This window comes from Engystomops pustulosus, chromosome 3 (assembly GCF_040894005.1).
Source record: "Engystomops pustulosus chromosome 3, aEngPut4.maternal, whole genome shotgun sequence".
Lineage (NCBI taxonomy): Eukaryota > Metazoa > Chordata > Amphibia > Anura > Leptodactylidae > Engystomops > Engystomops pustulosus.
Genome location: NC_092413.1, coordinates 26,214,967 through 26,229,333, shown reverse-complemented (window position 1 = coordinate 26,229,333; position 14,367 = coordinate 26,214,967). Strand labels below are relative to the sequence as shown.

At 39.2% G+C, this 14,367-nt stretch overlaps 1 protein-coding gene across 17 annotated transcripts in view; it reads left to right on the top strand.

Annotated features, from left to right (window-relative positions):
• Positions 1 to 14,367, top strand: part of NRXN1 (neurexin 1) — a 1,062,013-nt gene that overhangs the window by 819,836 nt on the left and 227,810 nt on the right. For all 17 annotated transcript variants that reach the window (XM_072140344.1, XM_072140342.1, XM_072140343.1 and 14 more), the window contains one exon: positions 7,239 to 7,420. In XM_072140344.1, the coding sequence (XP_071996445.1) occupies positions 7,239 to 7,420 (182 nt within the window). The remainder of the gene's footprint in view (positions 1 to 7,238; positions 7,421 to 14,367) is intronic.

The window sequence follows — 14,367 nt, the reverse complement described above, 5'->3', positions numbered from 1 at the left end:
TTATATTGCAGGTGATTTATCTTTAGTTATCCTCTAGCAAACCTCTATAGACACAAAAATACCCTTAAAAACCTTGATCAACAAACTTATTTTAATCCTCGTTTTGCACATTTACTTCCTCTGTTTAGAAAATGCAAAAATGGGCAGAATATATATAAAAATGTGCTATTTTAGCAAATTCCCCACCATCGACTAAGCTATATGTATTACCGCTACAAATCCGAGGCGGGCTGCAAAGTCCTCTGACTATATGAGATTATAATTTAATCCCTCATTTACTTGTCTATAGCAAGTGCAACACTACTAAATCCCTTTCAAATCAGAGACAGGGACCATTTATTCCTAGGCGAACGCCTTGAAAGCATATTGGATTTTTTAACACCGGCAGATATTCAATGCATTCTTCACCTGGCATTACACACAGTTTGCCCGGTGCATGGCAAGCATCGTAATCGCGAAGAAACAAGGGTTTTGTCTTCTGAATGTGAAAAATAGTGTACCAACAGGGAAAAAATTATACAAGATATTAATGTAAGATACAGATGATTCTTTCCTTTGAAGATTGGCTGAATACGTATCCTAAAGAAGAACAACAAGTTGAAACCGGTTGATTGATATAATGTTTTGTACGGAATATTCCTGTTGTTTCTTTGGGATTTGTCTTCTGCATAGCATTAAAGGGACACAATCATGTGTTAATTCATGGATCCCACTATCCCAAGTTTCTGCCATGATAGAGTCACAAATATTAGTGCACACTGGGTTTTGCTAAAATTTTTGAGGTTGGTGAGAATGTGGCAAGATCCGGAAAGAGCTTCAATACCGCAAGGATTTATTATATTTTATGTACCATACCCTACAACTCCTGGTTGTTTGAAGACATGTGACAAATAGACACCCTCTCCCCTATTAATTTTGATCCTATTCATTGGGAATCATATTATAGAGGGAGTGGCCTCAGGAACAATATTTGCATTTTCATTTCTTTTTACTTTTTTACTATTTTTTCTACTTCTTTTTGGGTTAGGTTGTTGTTAGATTGACAGTGGGTCATCATAAAGTAAAGAATATGGCCACCAGGGGACATAGTATATAGAAGTGTGGACACAGAGGGGGTCACAGTATATAAGACTAGGCACATTTACTAAGGTCCTTGCGCCGCTTTTCTGTCGAACTTTGCATGTTCTTTTCAATGCAAACTGCTTGCACATCTATTCAAGTAGTGTCCGCGCCACCTTTGTGTTGCACACAATGTTTTTTTTGGTGCGGTGCTGCTCTATACTTCATGCAACACATATTTCCGCTCTAAAAGGAGTATTCGGTGCTCAGTTTTATCTTGCAAAATCTGACAGAATTGTGTTGGATGCCCTATGTTACAGGTGCACCAAAAAAAGTTGGTGCACTCTGTCGGGGCAGTGCAGAGGGCACCAGTTTCATGAAGAACATGCAACAGAAAGCATGAATTTGGCGCCCTCTGCACACTACACAGGTAAACTGCACATAGTACAGACTGCACAGTTCCTAGTGAATATGGGCCATTGGGTTCATAGTACAATAGGAATAGGGGCACAAAGGGTATATATTATTATATAGGAGGGGTTCACAGGATGCCACTATTTATAGGAGTGGGGGACTAAATGGGGCATTATTGCCTGAAAGGTAGGTTCAGATTGCCCTAGTGTTATGTTCTCTATCTGGGGAGCTAGTACTTATTGATCCATTGGGTCTGTCAGCGTTTCAGGTCACTTGGCTCCAAGCCTGATTTCTTCTCTTGACTTTGAGATTTGTGCTGTATGAGCTGACTACTAATAGTGTTGCATTTCTTACCTGACTTCAGACAAAAAAATACATATAAAAATACATGAAGTGAAGTACTCTCATCGACCTGACATTGGTTTATATGAATTCTTAAAACCTATGTACAATCCTTGTTATTTGTTGAATTTATTTGGTTTCTAAGAACCTTGTATCTTTTGAAGGAAAAGTAACAGATCCTTAGGCTGCTAAACATAGACATGTAGGAGTGATGGAATAGAGAAGTTAGTCCTATACGTAAAAGCAGTGGATCTTAAATTCTCAAAGATTTATTTAAGATTTTTTTGATATTTTAGATAAAGTTTCTATGTACAAATCTACAACTTAGAGAAGTCTTAAGTTGTCTTTACACATTAAATGATTGTCTAACAAAAAAGACAATTTTGCTGAAATCTTCCAAACTTCCAGTAAAAATGGTGTAGATGTTGGGGAAAAGTAGGCTGAGACAGTTTGATTCCGGCATATCCAAACTTTTTGCCGAACTATACGTTAATCCTATTTCCAGAAAAAAAATTGTATCCTAAGTTAAAACAGCATGTGTATTGCTGTTGGTGTGAAGTCTGTTGACCTGATGAACAGTCACAGACAACAACTATCTAGACGTATAGATGGCCAGTATTAAAATATAAATAATTTACATGGACTTTAAGGACTTTGATTTCATATTCAGATCATGTATAATATTTTACGTTTTAATCTGTTACATGGTCTGTTTTTGGGGGAAGTCGTGCATAGTCAGGTTGGCACTAAGGTTGAGTGGACCCAAACAGCAATGTTCACATCCACAGTGAACATTGAGGGTTCCAGGTGTCTAAACCTGAGCATGGTCTTCAGCCACAACTTCAGGTTCATCATTCGGGCTCATCCTTACAGGTGCTGGCACCAATCAAATGCCAGCATTGAAATGTATTTCGCAAGAGCACACAACAACCCTGGCTTTTAAAATGTAATACCCAGGATCGATGCTGGCACCAATCTTAGGTGTTAACGGTCAGTTTGCGTACTCAAACCGAACCTTTCTTAAAGTTTTGGCAGAACCCACCAAACCCCAATGACAATTTTTTTCTACTTCTTTTTGGGTTAGGTTGTTGTTAGATTGACAGTGGGTCATCATAAAGTAAAGAATATGGCCACCAGGGGACATAGTATATAGAAGTGTGGACACAGAGGGGGTCACAGTATAGAAGACTAGGCACATTTACTAAGGTCCTTGCGCCGCTTTTCTGTCGAACTTTGCACGCTCTTTTCAATGCAAACTGCTTGCACATCTATTCAAGAAGTGTCCGCGCCACCTTTGTGTTGCACACAACGTTTTTTTTGGTGCGGTGCTGCTCTATACTTCATGCAACACATATTTCCGCTCTAAAAGGAGTATTCGGTGCTCAGTTTTATCTTGCAAAATCTGACAGAATTGTGTTGGATGCCCTATGTTACAGGTGCACCAAAAAAAGTTGGTGCACTCTGTCGGGGCAGTGCAGAGGGCACCAGTTTCATGAAGAACATGCAACAGAAAGCATGAATTTGGCGCCCTCTGCACACTACACAGGTAAACTGCACATAGTACAGACTGCACAGTTCCTAGTGAATATGGGCCATTGGGTTCATAGTACAATAGGAATAGGGGCACAAAGGGTATATATTATTATATAGGAGGGGTTCACAGGATGCCACTATTTATAGGAGTGGGGGACTAAATGGGGCATTAGTGAAGATGACCAGCAATTATTGATGAGCAGACTTGTAAAAATTCAGGTTTGGCCCACTTGGCTACCACTGATTGTGAACTGTTTAAGTCACCAGCGGCATTTAAATAAAATTTAAGCTTTGGCTATGCAAATGCCGAAATAATATGCTGGTGGCACAGTTCCCCATCATGTTGGGGGGTGTCGTCACTCCTGATGATGTAATCGGGGAGCCATGATCCTCCCCAAAATGACAGCGCCTTCAATTTTAATTGCCAAAACTAAACTTTGGCATTAACGGTGGGGGGTTGAGGTCCCAGAAGTTTGTGGTTAGGACCCACTCAACAATAGCAGCAGTCACTGAATCTTTAAAATCACAACTTGTCTGAATTAAGGATGGCCTATTCGTGGAGAAAATTTTTGGAAATGTTTCATGGTATCTAGAGATGAGCGAGTATACTCGTCCGAGCTTGATGCTCGTTCGAGTATTAAGGTACTCGAAACGGCTCGTTGCTCGGACGAGTATTTCCCCTGCTCGAGATCGAGCATTTAATTAAACAAACACAGTGAAGAACAATGAAGAATAGAATAAAAACAGTGAACACAGTGAACACAGGATCATTTAAGTGAAGAACACAGTGAAGAACACAGTGAAGAATAGATTACAGATGTTCTGCACATCTGCTTACTTGTCGGAAGATACACGCGGAACGGCAGCCGGGAGACATCGCACAGCAGGGAGACATCTGGCGCAGCAGAGACACATCTGGCGCAGCAGAGACACATCGGGTGCAGCAGGGAGACATCGGGCGCAGCAGGGAGACATCGCGCGCAGCAGGGAGACATCGCGCGCAGCAGGGAGACATCGGGCACCACGGAGACATCGGGCAGCAGGCAGACATCGGGCACCAGGGAGACATCGGGCAGCAGGGAGACATCGGGGAGACTTCAGTGGAAGAAGAGGAGCGGATCCCGGGACAGCGTATCTCCTCTCCCGACAAGTAAGCAGATGTGCCGAACATCTGTAATCTATTCTTCACTGTGTTCTTCACTGTGTTTTTCACTTAAATGATCCTGTGTTCACTGTTTTTATTCTATTCTTCACTGTTCTTCACATCTGATAACTTGTCGGGAGATAATATACGCGCGGAACAGTGAAGAATAGATTGCAGATGTTTGCATACATCTGATAACTTATCAGAAGACATTCTTTTTCAATTAAATAACACATTTTATTCCCGAACCATGGTCCCTTTGAAAAATGCTCGAGTCTCCCATTGACTTCAATGGGGCTCGTTATTCGAGCACTCGAGCATCTGGAAAAGTTCGTCTCGAATAACGAGCACCCGAGCATTTTAGTGCTCGCTCATCTCTAATGGTATCGTAAACATATTTTCAAATATCAGGTAATGACTTTAAAATTAGTAGCCTTTTTTTTTAAAGCCTTTAACCCTATTCTTCAGTTTTGGTAAATCAATTAATGACTCGGTATCACCCTACTTTGAATTCTGTTTTGCTTTATAATCACCCAAAATGAAACAAATGGACCTGTTACTTCCTTCAATTTCGATAATTCTGATAATACTCCACAGTATTGTAGAGAACATTTTACCAGCACATTTCTCTAAATCTTTAAAATGTCTTCAAATCAGACCATAACTCAGAACCTGCTTTTGAAACACCACTACTCGTATTATGTGTCAAGAGATAAGTAACTTTTCCGAACTTCAGAATGAAGTAACTGGTATGGGTTATGGCTTCCTAGTGCAATATATTGGCTTTACAATGCCAGATCTTTAACACAAGGATATCATAAGAAAGAAATGTTCCTAGAGTTGTACAGTCGACTGAAGAGAAATTGTATCATTGAAGAAATAAAATACACAATAAAAGAATAAAGAAAATATATAATAATAAAAGAGCTTTCAACAAGGAGAGGAAAATAGATGGAATCAGTTCATCAAAAAAAAAATATAGAAAAAATAGAAAACCTATGTCCAGATCTCAGGTTCTTAGCTCCATTCATCCCCATGGAGGATCAAGGTGGATATATTGCTATGTATTGCCATGGCAACTCACTTTAATTATGTGTCATGGCAAGAGTGAAGAAACTAAATGTAGTGACAAGTGATGGAGCGACGCAGGAAAGATGTTTTTGAAGACAAAGATTGAAGCGAGTTATCTTCCAGAGATGCCTGTACCTTGGCAAAGAAAACATAATTGACCCAATATTTTCTTTATAGAGTTTTATTTTATTTCACCTCCATATATATTATACATACATAGATAATAACACTCTTTTTTTTGCAAAAATTGCTTCCATCAGATCCCCATAAAATCAAGTTTATAACCTTGCCTTGCATATAGCCAAATCTAGGTAGATTCGGGGGAGCATGGTCTCCTCAGGTTGAATCCAGCAGGTTCTCCCCATGCCTTCAGAGCATCAGCAATCTATTTTTTGTGACCAGGGTGACATCATCTAAGGTCCTTTTTCCTCCTAGCTTAAGCAAACTGTACCCCATGTATATATCTGATCACATTAAATCACAGCATGCCTGCATGAACTTCTACTCCTCATCCATGGAGGCATGCTGTGATTTCATGTGATCAGATATATATATGGGGTACTATTTGCTAATGTTAGGAGGCTAAAGGACCTTAGATGGTGTCATCCGGTCACATGACATACTCCGGTATTGTGAATGGCTACATTGAGCTAGCTGAAACGTTGCATATTCCACTTGTGAAATAAAAAAAACTACTCATCTTCACGGAGTGATGCTCGCCTGCTTTCTTCATTTGCAATCCCTGGGACCTATAGTCAGATACCTTTAAGTGTGCACCCACCTTGGATCTTAATCTGCTACTTCACTGTGCCGCCCTTCACTACTGCTGTTATTCCGGTACTGTCTATATGCAAGGTCATAAAGTTGATTTTATGGGGATTTGAGGGAAATAATTTTTTACTAAAGGGGCATCAATCAGTGAATGCAGCTCTATGGTAACCTGTCACTAGTTGTATTTGTGAAAAATGTAGTGACAGGTTCCCTTCAGAAAGTAAATTTCAGACCATGGGCTACTGTCTTCACTTTAAATTCAATTTGTCCCTTAATGGTTCTGTAGCATTGATAAATCTTTTAGATGGCTCAAATCCAAGGGTACGCCGCATCTTATGCTTGTGATTTGGGGCTCCCCAACCCAGTTAATCTGCTATGGAAAATTTCTACATGTAAATAAAATCCAAAGACAGAGGAGATGATTTATCCAAGCTGGTGCACCATACTTCTGGCGTTGAAAACCTTGCGGCTCCTATTGTACTACCAGGATTTTCACATATTCCTACACTACTTCCATAGTGCAGGTGTATGAAGGGGGTGCGCCTGGCTGCTTAATGGGCTGACACAGGGCATGCCTGTCCTGCACCTGCAGAAAATGGGGAATGGTGTTTCATTAATTCAACCTCCCCCCCCCCCCCAATGGTGTCCTCACACAAATTTGAATTAAGGTGTTATCAGACATTTCTTTTATTTGTCTCTGTTAATTCTGCTATAAGCTTTCCATTTTGGTATGGATACACTACATGGAATTATGATATTTTATTATTGTCCTTATTGTCCTCGTCCTTATTGTATCATTTTTGGCATTTATTACCAATAAATAAATTTGTGTTTAAAGAGTGAAATTACTTTTAATGTTTTTTTTATTCTTTGCATAACCGGCATTTTCTTTTTTGTTCTACAGCTGGGACAACATACATCTTTAGTAAAGGAGGAGGACAAATAACTTACACATGGCCACCAAACGATCGGCCCAGCACGCGGGCAGACAGACTGGCTATAGGGTTTAGCACTGCACAAAAAGAAGCAGTATTGGTCCGAGTGGACAGCTCTACGGGACTTGGGGATTACTTAGAGCTGCATATTGTAAGTACTATGTTATTTTTATTACATTTATCACTGTATTTTGGTAAATTATAATGCAGATAAAGGTCATATTGCTTTTTTTGTATAGTCAAAATATTTTGATTAATTCTAGTTGGATTTTTTTACATAAGTGCTACTACTGTTGCGTGGCCAGTAAAAGCTCTTTGAATGGATCAACCATTGAAATGGTTGTATGCTGGAGAAGTCCAGCAATGGTCAGCCAATATAATATATAATAACAATTAAGTCTTTGTAGGACATCTGGCTTTGGCTCCATGCCCTCATCCACATCTGTGAGCTGTGAGATGTAAGGTAGCTTCAAAAGGAGGGTGTGAGTGATGCTCACCTCACCCTCTCCATAGGGAGCTGAGCAACCATTAATGGCAGGAATTGGACCTACCCTATCGGTTGTGGTGTGGCCACATGGCTGCCAATGCACAGTGCAGATCTATGGCGGTCATTAGCTATCTGCCAATTTTTGCGGCTAGCTAATGGCTGCCGTTTGTAGACGTGTGCATGGAGCCTTAGACAAAGTTTGGTCTTTACAAATTGTTGTTCTTTTGGAGAAATTTTGCTCTACGCAACAGTACAGAATGAAATATGATCATTACTTGACAATGCCGATGAATGAGTTCCATGAGGCCAAGAAATTCTTGGTCTATCCTTGGTATTGGTCATCCATATATTGGTATTAGTCATCCAGCTCATATTTCTTTGAAAACGTAGCCAGTAACCCAGTGACCATCAATCAGAGAACGGGGAAGCCTGCTTCCTGCCTACTTCCGGTTTGCTTCCTGTATCATTCTTTGTTTATTAACTGCTTTCGAACAATTGATCTGGGTGATAGACCCTCACCAATCTGATACTGATGACCTACCCTATAGTAAACTGCTTTAAACATCCAAACTGAACCAAGAGGCCGATTTTTAGGGGTTCAAATTTTTTATTGAATAAATAATTTTAACCTTTTATATGCATTATACTCAACAATTACACTTTCCAATCGGTACTGTAAGTCAAATGAAAATGCTTGGGGAGGAAAGTTGAAGCACCTACATTATAACCCCTACTAACTTAATTCATGTTAATATCTAGCAAAGAAAATGAAACATTTCTGGCCATTTTTACATTCCATCACGTAGCTACAATAATACCGCAATCCTTTATCTGGATTTTTTTGCGGTTTTGACATCTACTAGTGTAAAAACTTCTGAAAAGGAAAGCTGATTTATTGTATGCAGGGATCCCAAAGGGCAACTTGAAAATTTCACAGTTCTAACTTTTTTCAGAACATTATTTGTTTATTTTTCCATCCAGTTTACTTTGAAGGTTTTGTAAACTTTTATTTCTCCCGAAAGGGATCCCGGTGTTGGTCCCTTGGATGATCTTACAACATACAATAAAAACAGTTTGCCTTTGTACTTGGAAAGTATAGGAAGGCAAAGATCACATATTTTGGCATGTTTCTTCCCCCCTGAGTTGTTTCACCAGACATATAAGCAATAGGTAGGTGTCTTGGCAATTTACTGTTGTGTTTTGCCAACCTATATTGAGAGTTGACTTTGAGAACAGACGTATTTTAGGAATCCATAAAGGGATGTTGTAAAATAATCAAAGTATTCAACACATATTTTTTGTCAGTTTGGATAATTTCTAATGAAAATGTGCCATTTTAGATATCTACTGATATTGTATAGGTAGTAAAGAGTATGCCATGTTCAGTTACTTGCATGCATTGACTTCTTCATTGTCTATGTAATATAAGCCTTGACATGGATATGAGCTGGAACTTCCCCAACTGTTCCATGAATGATAAGGTTTTGTAAATGAATGATTGTGCATAGTGGATTTTATACTACCCCACACTACATCATGTGGTTTTTACCCTTTTACCAATGAAAACACACACAAGCTTAACCAACTTTGCACGGGGGAGAAAATCCTCAGAGGTGCCCTCTGTCACAGTGATTTAAATCCAATGAATTTGCCAGTTTCATATTAATATTTCATATTATTTTTCAAACCAAAATTTTTACTGGTCTGCTCGCCATTATTGGTGGCATGTGTGGACTCTGCATAACTGCATAACATAGCATCTAGTTTTGGTAGGTAAATCGGGATAATGGATTCCCTTTAAAGAGAACTGTTCAGTAGAAATGTGAAGTTGTTGAGATCCAATGCAAAATATGAACCCTTTGCTAAGGATTAGTGGACCCCCAGAAGTTTCTGTTTGGGTTTTTGTGCCGAACTTGAATGCTCATCGCTTCCGGCAGCACCCCTGATCGGTACTGGCACCTTTTATGGGTGTTAACCTTTAAATGTTGCCAGTAAAGTCATGGGCAGCATTTAAATGCTGTTGAGCTCTTTGGAAGGTGCCAAGCCCAGAAAAAATGGGGCCAGGCACAAGCCATTTATATATAACTCCACCGGCAACATTTAATCAGTTAACACTGTTACACAGTTATCAGGTGTTATCGGCAGACTCAATTCTGGACTCAAACCTGGTCTTCAACAAAGGTCCTATTGTGTTTCCACTTATCTACATCCCACTTCTAATACTGAATACCAATACCTGACATTGCGATGTGACATTCACATCTAGCCAGCTATAGTCAGGTCACTCTTGTCTACATTGAATGTCAACCTTCACCATTGTATAAAAAAAGGTGAAATGCTTAGAACACAAGAATTCTACTCAGTCTCGTTGAACACATACGGTCTATTAATATTATTTATATTTCCAGTATGGTAGCCAGAATATCAAGCCATGATAGCAGAGTCGTAACCTTGATGCTTGATTTGCTGTTTGACACGTGTAATAAATGAATTTTCTATTATGCATGCCTTTGCACAGAAGACTCTGGTGATATTGCGTCGGACAGTTTTCTGATCCAAGACTGCATTTGTTCCTGGAACTCGGCATTAGATTACTGATGCATATAGTAATTCAGTTTTGTGAGAAGAAATGGCTCTGGATCAAGAAATTCTACCTCTAGGTCATCTAAGTGTATGTGTAAATCAATAGTGCCAGAGAAAATAGAACCAAGGACGCTTTAAGAACCCCTTTAAGGCTAAATTATTTTTATTCGTCTCTGAGATAAGTTATGTGGTTCCCCCATTATATTAGTTATTGTATTGTTTGACGTAATACTGGTAAGTTACATTGTCAGTTATAATGGCCATGTTATAGTGTTGGATGGTGGGAATACTAATTGGATGTCAAACACTTAGTCAGATCCGTTACACATTTCTGTGGTCCATTTAGCATCTGTTTCTTAAATCGTAATCGTATCCATCTTCTCAGATTCCATAACCCAATCCTACTAAAGCAATTATCAATTTTACATCCACTTATGATTGTTATAGGTTTTCCTGCCATTTGATAGTGTAAGGTGTTGTCATTAGTCCTAATTGATGACCATTTTTATTAAACGGCTTATATCAGTCTTAGGATACAATTCTGCTCTGTATTCTAAATTCTGGCTTTAAAGGAAAATTACAGAGACATCTGATAAAGGGAGAACAGTTGAGCTCTGTAATATATAGGATTATATGATTAGGTAAAAGTCAGGTTAATCACATCAGGACTCTTATGAGAGATGCTAAGGGTCCTTATTATGCAAATGTGTTCCATTAGCATGACATTTTTTTTCCATGCAAATTTCCAAGTATTTCCTTGTAAATTCATTTAAAAGCAAGTCAGATTCCAAAATGTATCCTAAACTAATAACCGTACCATCTGGGAGCCCTTAATAGTAGTATTCCTTTGTGGCAACAAGCAGGTTTAGCCATGCAGAAAATTTCATTTCAGCAATTCACGGGCCACAGTGGTGACCCACCTCAGACAATGATTAGCTGAGTTCATTTCATATGTTTTAAGAGATACCCTATGGAAGAGATCATCAGGAAGCCCCGGAAGTATGAGATCAGTTAGGGAAGTAGGACTTATAATACCATTTTTTAATATCAATCTCCTTAAAATTAAATGAAGTGGCAGGACATATGCTTGAACTGCTGCTCCATCAATTAGTGAGAACTGGAACCTAGTTCTTGTGGACAGTGAAGGTCACAATGGTCTGACCCCCACAAATCAGATTCTTATTCCCTGTCCTGTAGAGAACAATCAAACTTGGTAGAACCCCTTTAATAATAAGGTCAACTAGAGCTACATTCACACCTGTTTTTTTTATATGCTCTGTGTATATGTTGGTAACACTCCCGATGTATACGCTGAACTTATCTATAGACTTGTACTGGTAGACAGAAGCCCTGCTTGCACAAAATTTGTTGCATGCTGTGGAAAAGATAGGATGGAAAGATGCAACAAGTTGTGTCTCCTGCTGAGTGACATATATGCACATCAGAGCCTTTGGATGAGCTCAGTCTAAGAGGACCGGATGCCAAGTATTGCATCCATCCCTGGCCTCCACTGAGCATATACTCAGGTAGGTCTCTGGTGATTTTTTTTTATAGAACTGCACGTTACATCACTTTGAGCAGATAGGGTGCTCAAGTAGGATAACCAATCCATACAACTATCATAACATTAAAGAACACTTGACACTCCAAATGTTGAATGCAAAATAGAGAAAATTTTAAATGGGTGAAAAGCGATCCTAAAATTTACAAAAGTAACGTTTTATCCTATGTAAGACCTTCATCAGACACGGATTGCAATGAAGTACAGAGAAAAGAAAGCGGAGCTGTGATAGTGAGCACTTCTCTGGCTGGTTTGGTGCCGCCGCTTTCACTGCCTCCTTAACTCCACTCTTTTTCCCCTGTACTTCCCTGCAATCCGTGTTTGCTGAAGGTCTTGGATATAACGAAATGTTACATTTGTAAATATGGGGATTCTCTCTATGTTGCATTCACCATTTGGAGTGCCAAGTCTTCTTTAATATTATGGTCCCTAGTGGTGTAACTGCCCATATAAGGACAGTTATAAAGCCCCTTGTGCATTGGCAACAGCAATCACTGGTTGCTGCCAATCCTCAATCCTCCTCCTGCTTGCAGGGAGGAGGTATGAAACAGGATGATGCATCCCACTATATTAGAATACAGTGGGGTACATGCTAGTTTGATACATCCGAAATTTGGTTGATGTATCAATACAACGGAGGTCTAAAGCGTAGTGAGAATGAACCCCATTCTTTTCTGCCTTCTCTAAGCATTTGCATTACAATATAACAGTGTTATAACTTACCTTGCACACTAACATAATCATCTGTGTAGTCACAGTGGTTGGGCTTTGGTTTGGATGCATTTAAAAAAGCAACATGTGAGGTGTCTGTGCTGCAGACTGCTCGACTCTTGGCCCCCACCTTTGTGCTCCTGTACAGCTCCTCCCTCCACCACTGATGTCAACTCACCAGGCTGTGAGCTCTGCGCAGGAGCGAGGAGCTGTACATGAGCTCAAAGGTGGGGGCTGAGAGCTGAGGAGTCTGCAGCATAAACAAGGCACATATTGATTTTTGAAATGCATCCAAAGCCCAACCCCTGTGACTACACACAGGATTCTGTCATGGTAAATTATATTCTAATGTAAATGCTTAGAGAAAGCAGAAAGGCTTATTTTTAATGCAGGTGTAATGGGCTTTTTTGCAACCTGTCTTCAGTGAAAATGAGGTCCCTGGTGGCAGGTTCCCTTTAAATATATTGTACAGTTGAAGCCAACCTCATCTTGACTCTTTTTGCATTCATTTCAATGACTTTTCGTTGTGTGTTATCAGATTCTGGATAACATTCCCTACATCTGGATATTAGAACATCTATATTGTATTATTTAAATTGCATCCCATGTAAAGTTCCTTTCATGAATATCAGGATCTTAGCAAGCATGGAAATGATAGAATCCTTATCTCTTGCATTTTAAATATTGACCCACATTTTGCGCTGGGAAAGTAGTCAGCTTTCTAATTAAATGCCTAATGCCTGGGGAACAAATGGTGGAATTTAGAAACCAGTACATAATGCTACGAAGCTGTTTAATATCAAGGCCAGAACAGAGGATTGCCGCATTGTAGGCCAACGCATAAATGACCTCAGGAGGGGATTCAGACAAAAGCCATCGCTGACACATGGGTCCAGTGTATTCACCTGTATTCATCTCAAAGCTCTTAGCATTTGGTCCTTTATATTAGTGAGTAGATCCACTTATAGGGACAATTTGTTGCCTATGAAGTCATGGTGACTCTTTGTTTTCAAGGATATTCGTTATATTTAACTATAATAAAAAATTTAAAAAAATATTTTTACCATTACCGATAGAATTTTCCTACTACAAAGAAAATAACACCCCACCTTCTCCTTGAGTTCCCATTATCACTAACAAATATATATATATATATAAAATTATGGAAACCGGTAATAAATAAATACCGGTCCCGCTCACAATCCACATGCCTTTCTAGATTATTCTGTGGATTATTGTATTTTCAATTTCTCTAATCCCCATATTCCTTATCCGTACGATTTATCAGCCGGAAATGCAAAGTCAGCGTTTTCCAAAATATGGATTGGAACAAGGTTCAACATGGACAGAAGTATTATCTGTAGGAGCAGAGCGGAGTGTGCGGGATTTGTGGACCTGCTTGTACCAGCATCTGGTTCTTTTGATAAATGGAAGAGCAATGAATACGCGGCTTTACTTGTACACAGATAATGCGGGTCACAAGTGTCTGGCACTCGAGGAGATAGGAGACCAAATATATCTGTTTGCCGCTAGCTATGTACACACAGGCGTAATAGTCTGCTCCACCAGATTCCTGTAGCTTTATCATCAGGATAATGGAGTCTGTTGTATTTTATTTATTTATTTTATTTTAAAAAATAAATAAATAATGTAAACGGGAAAACCATCGAAATCTCAAGAAAATTACACATTTCTTGTATAAATTCCTAATACAATTATTATTATTATTAGTAGTAGGTAGTCATTTTAGTCCAAA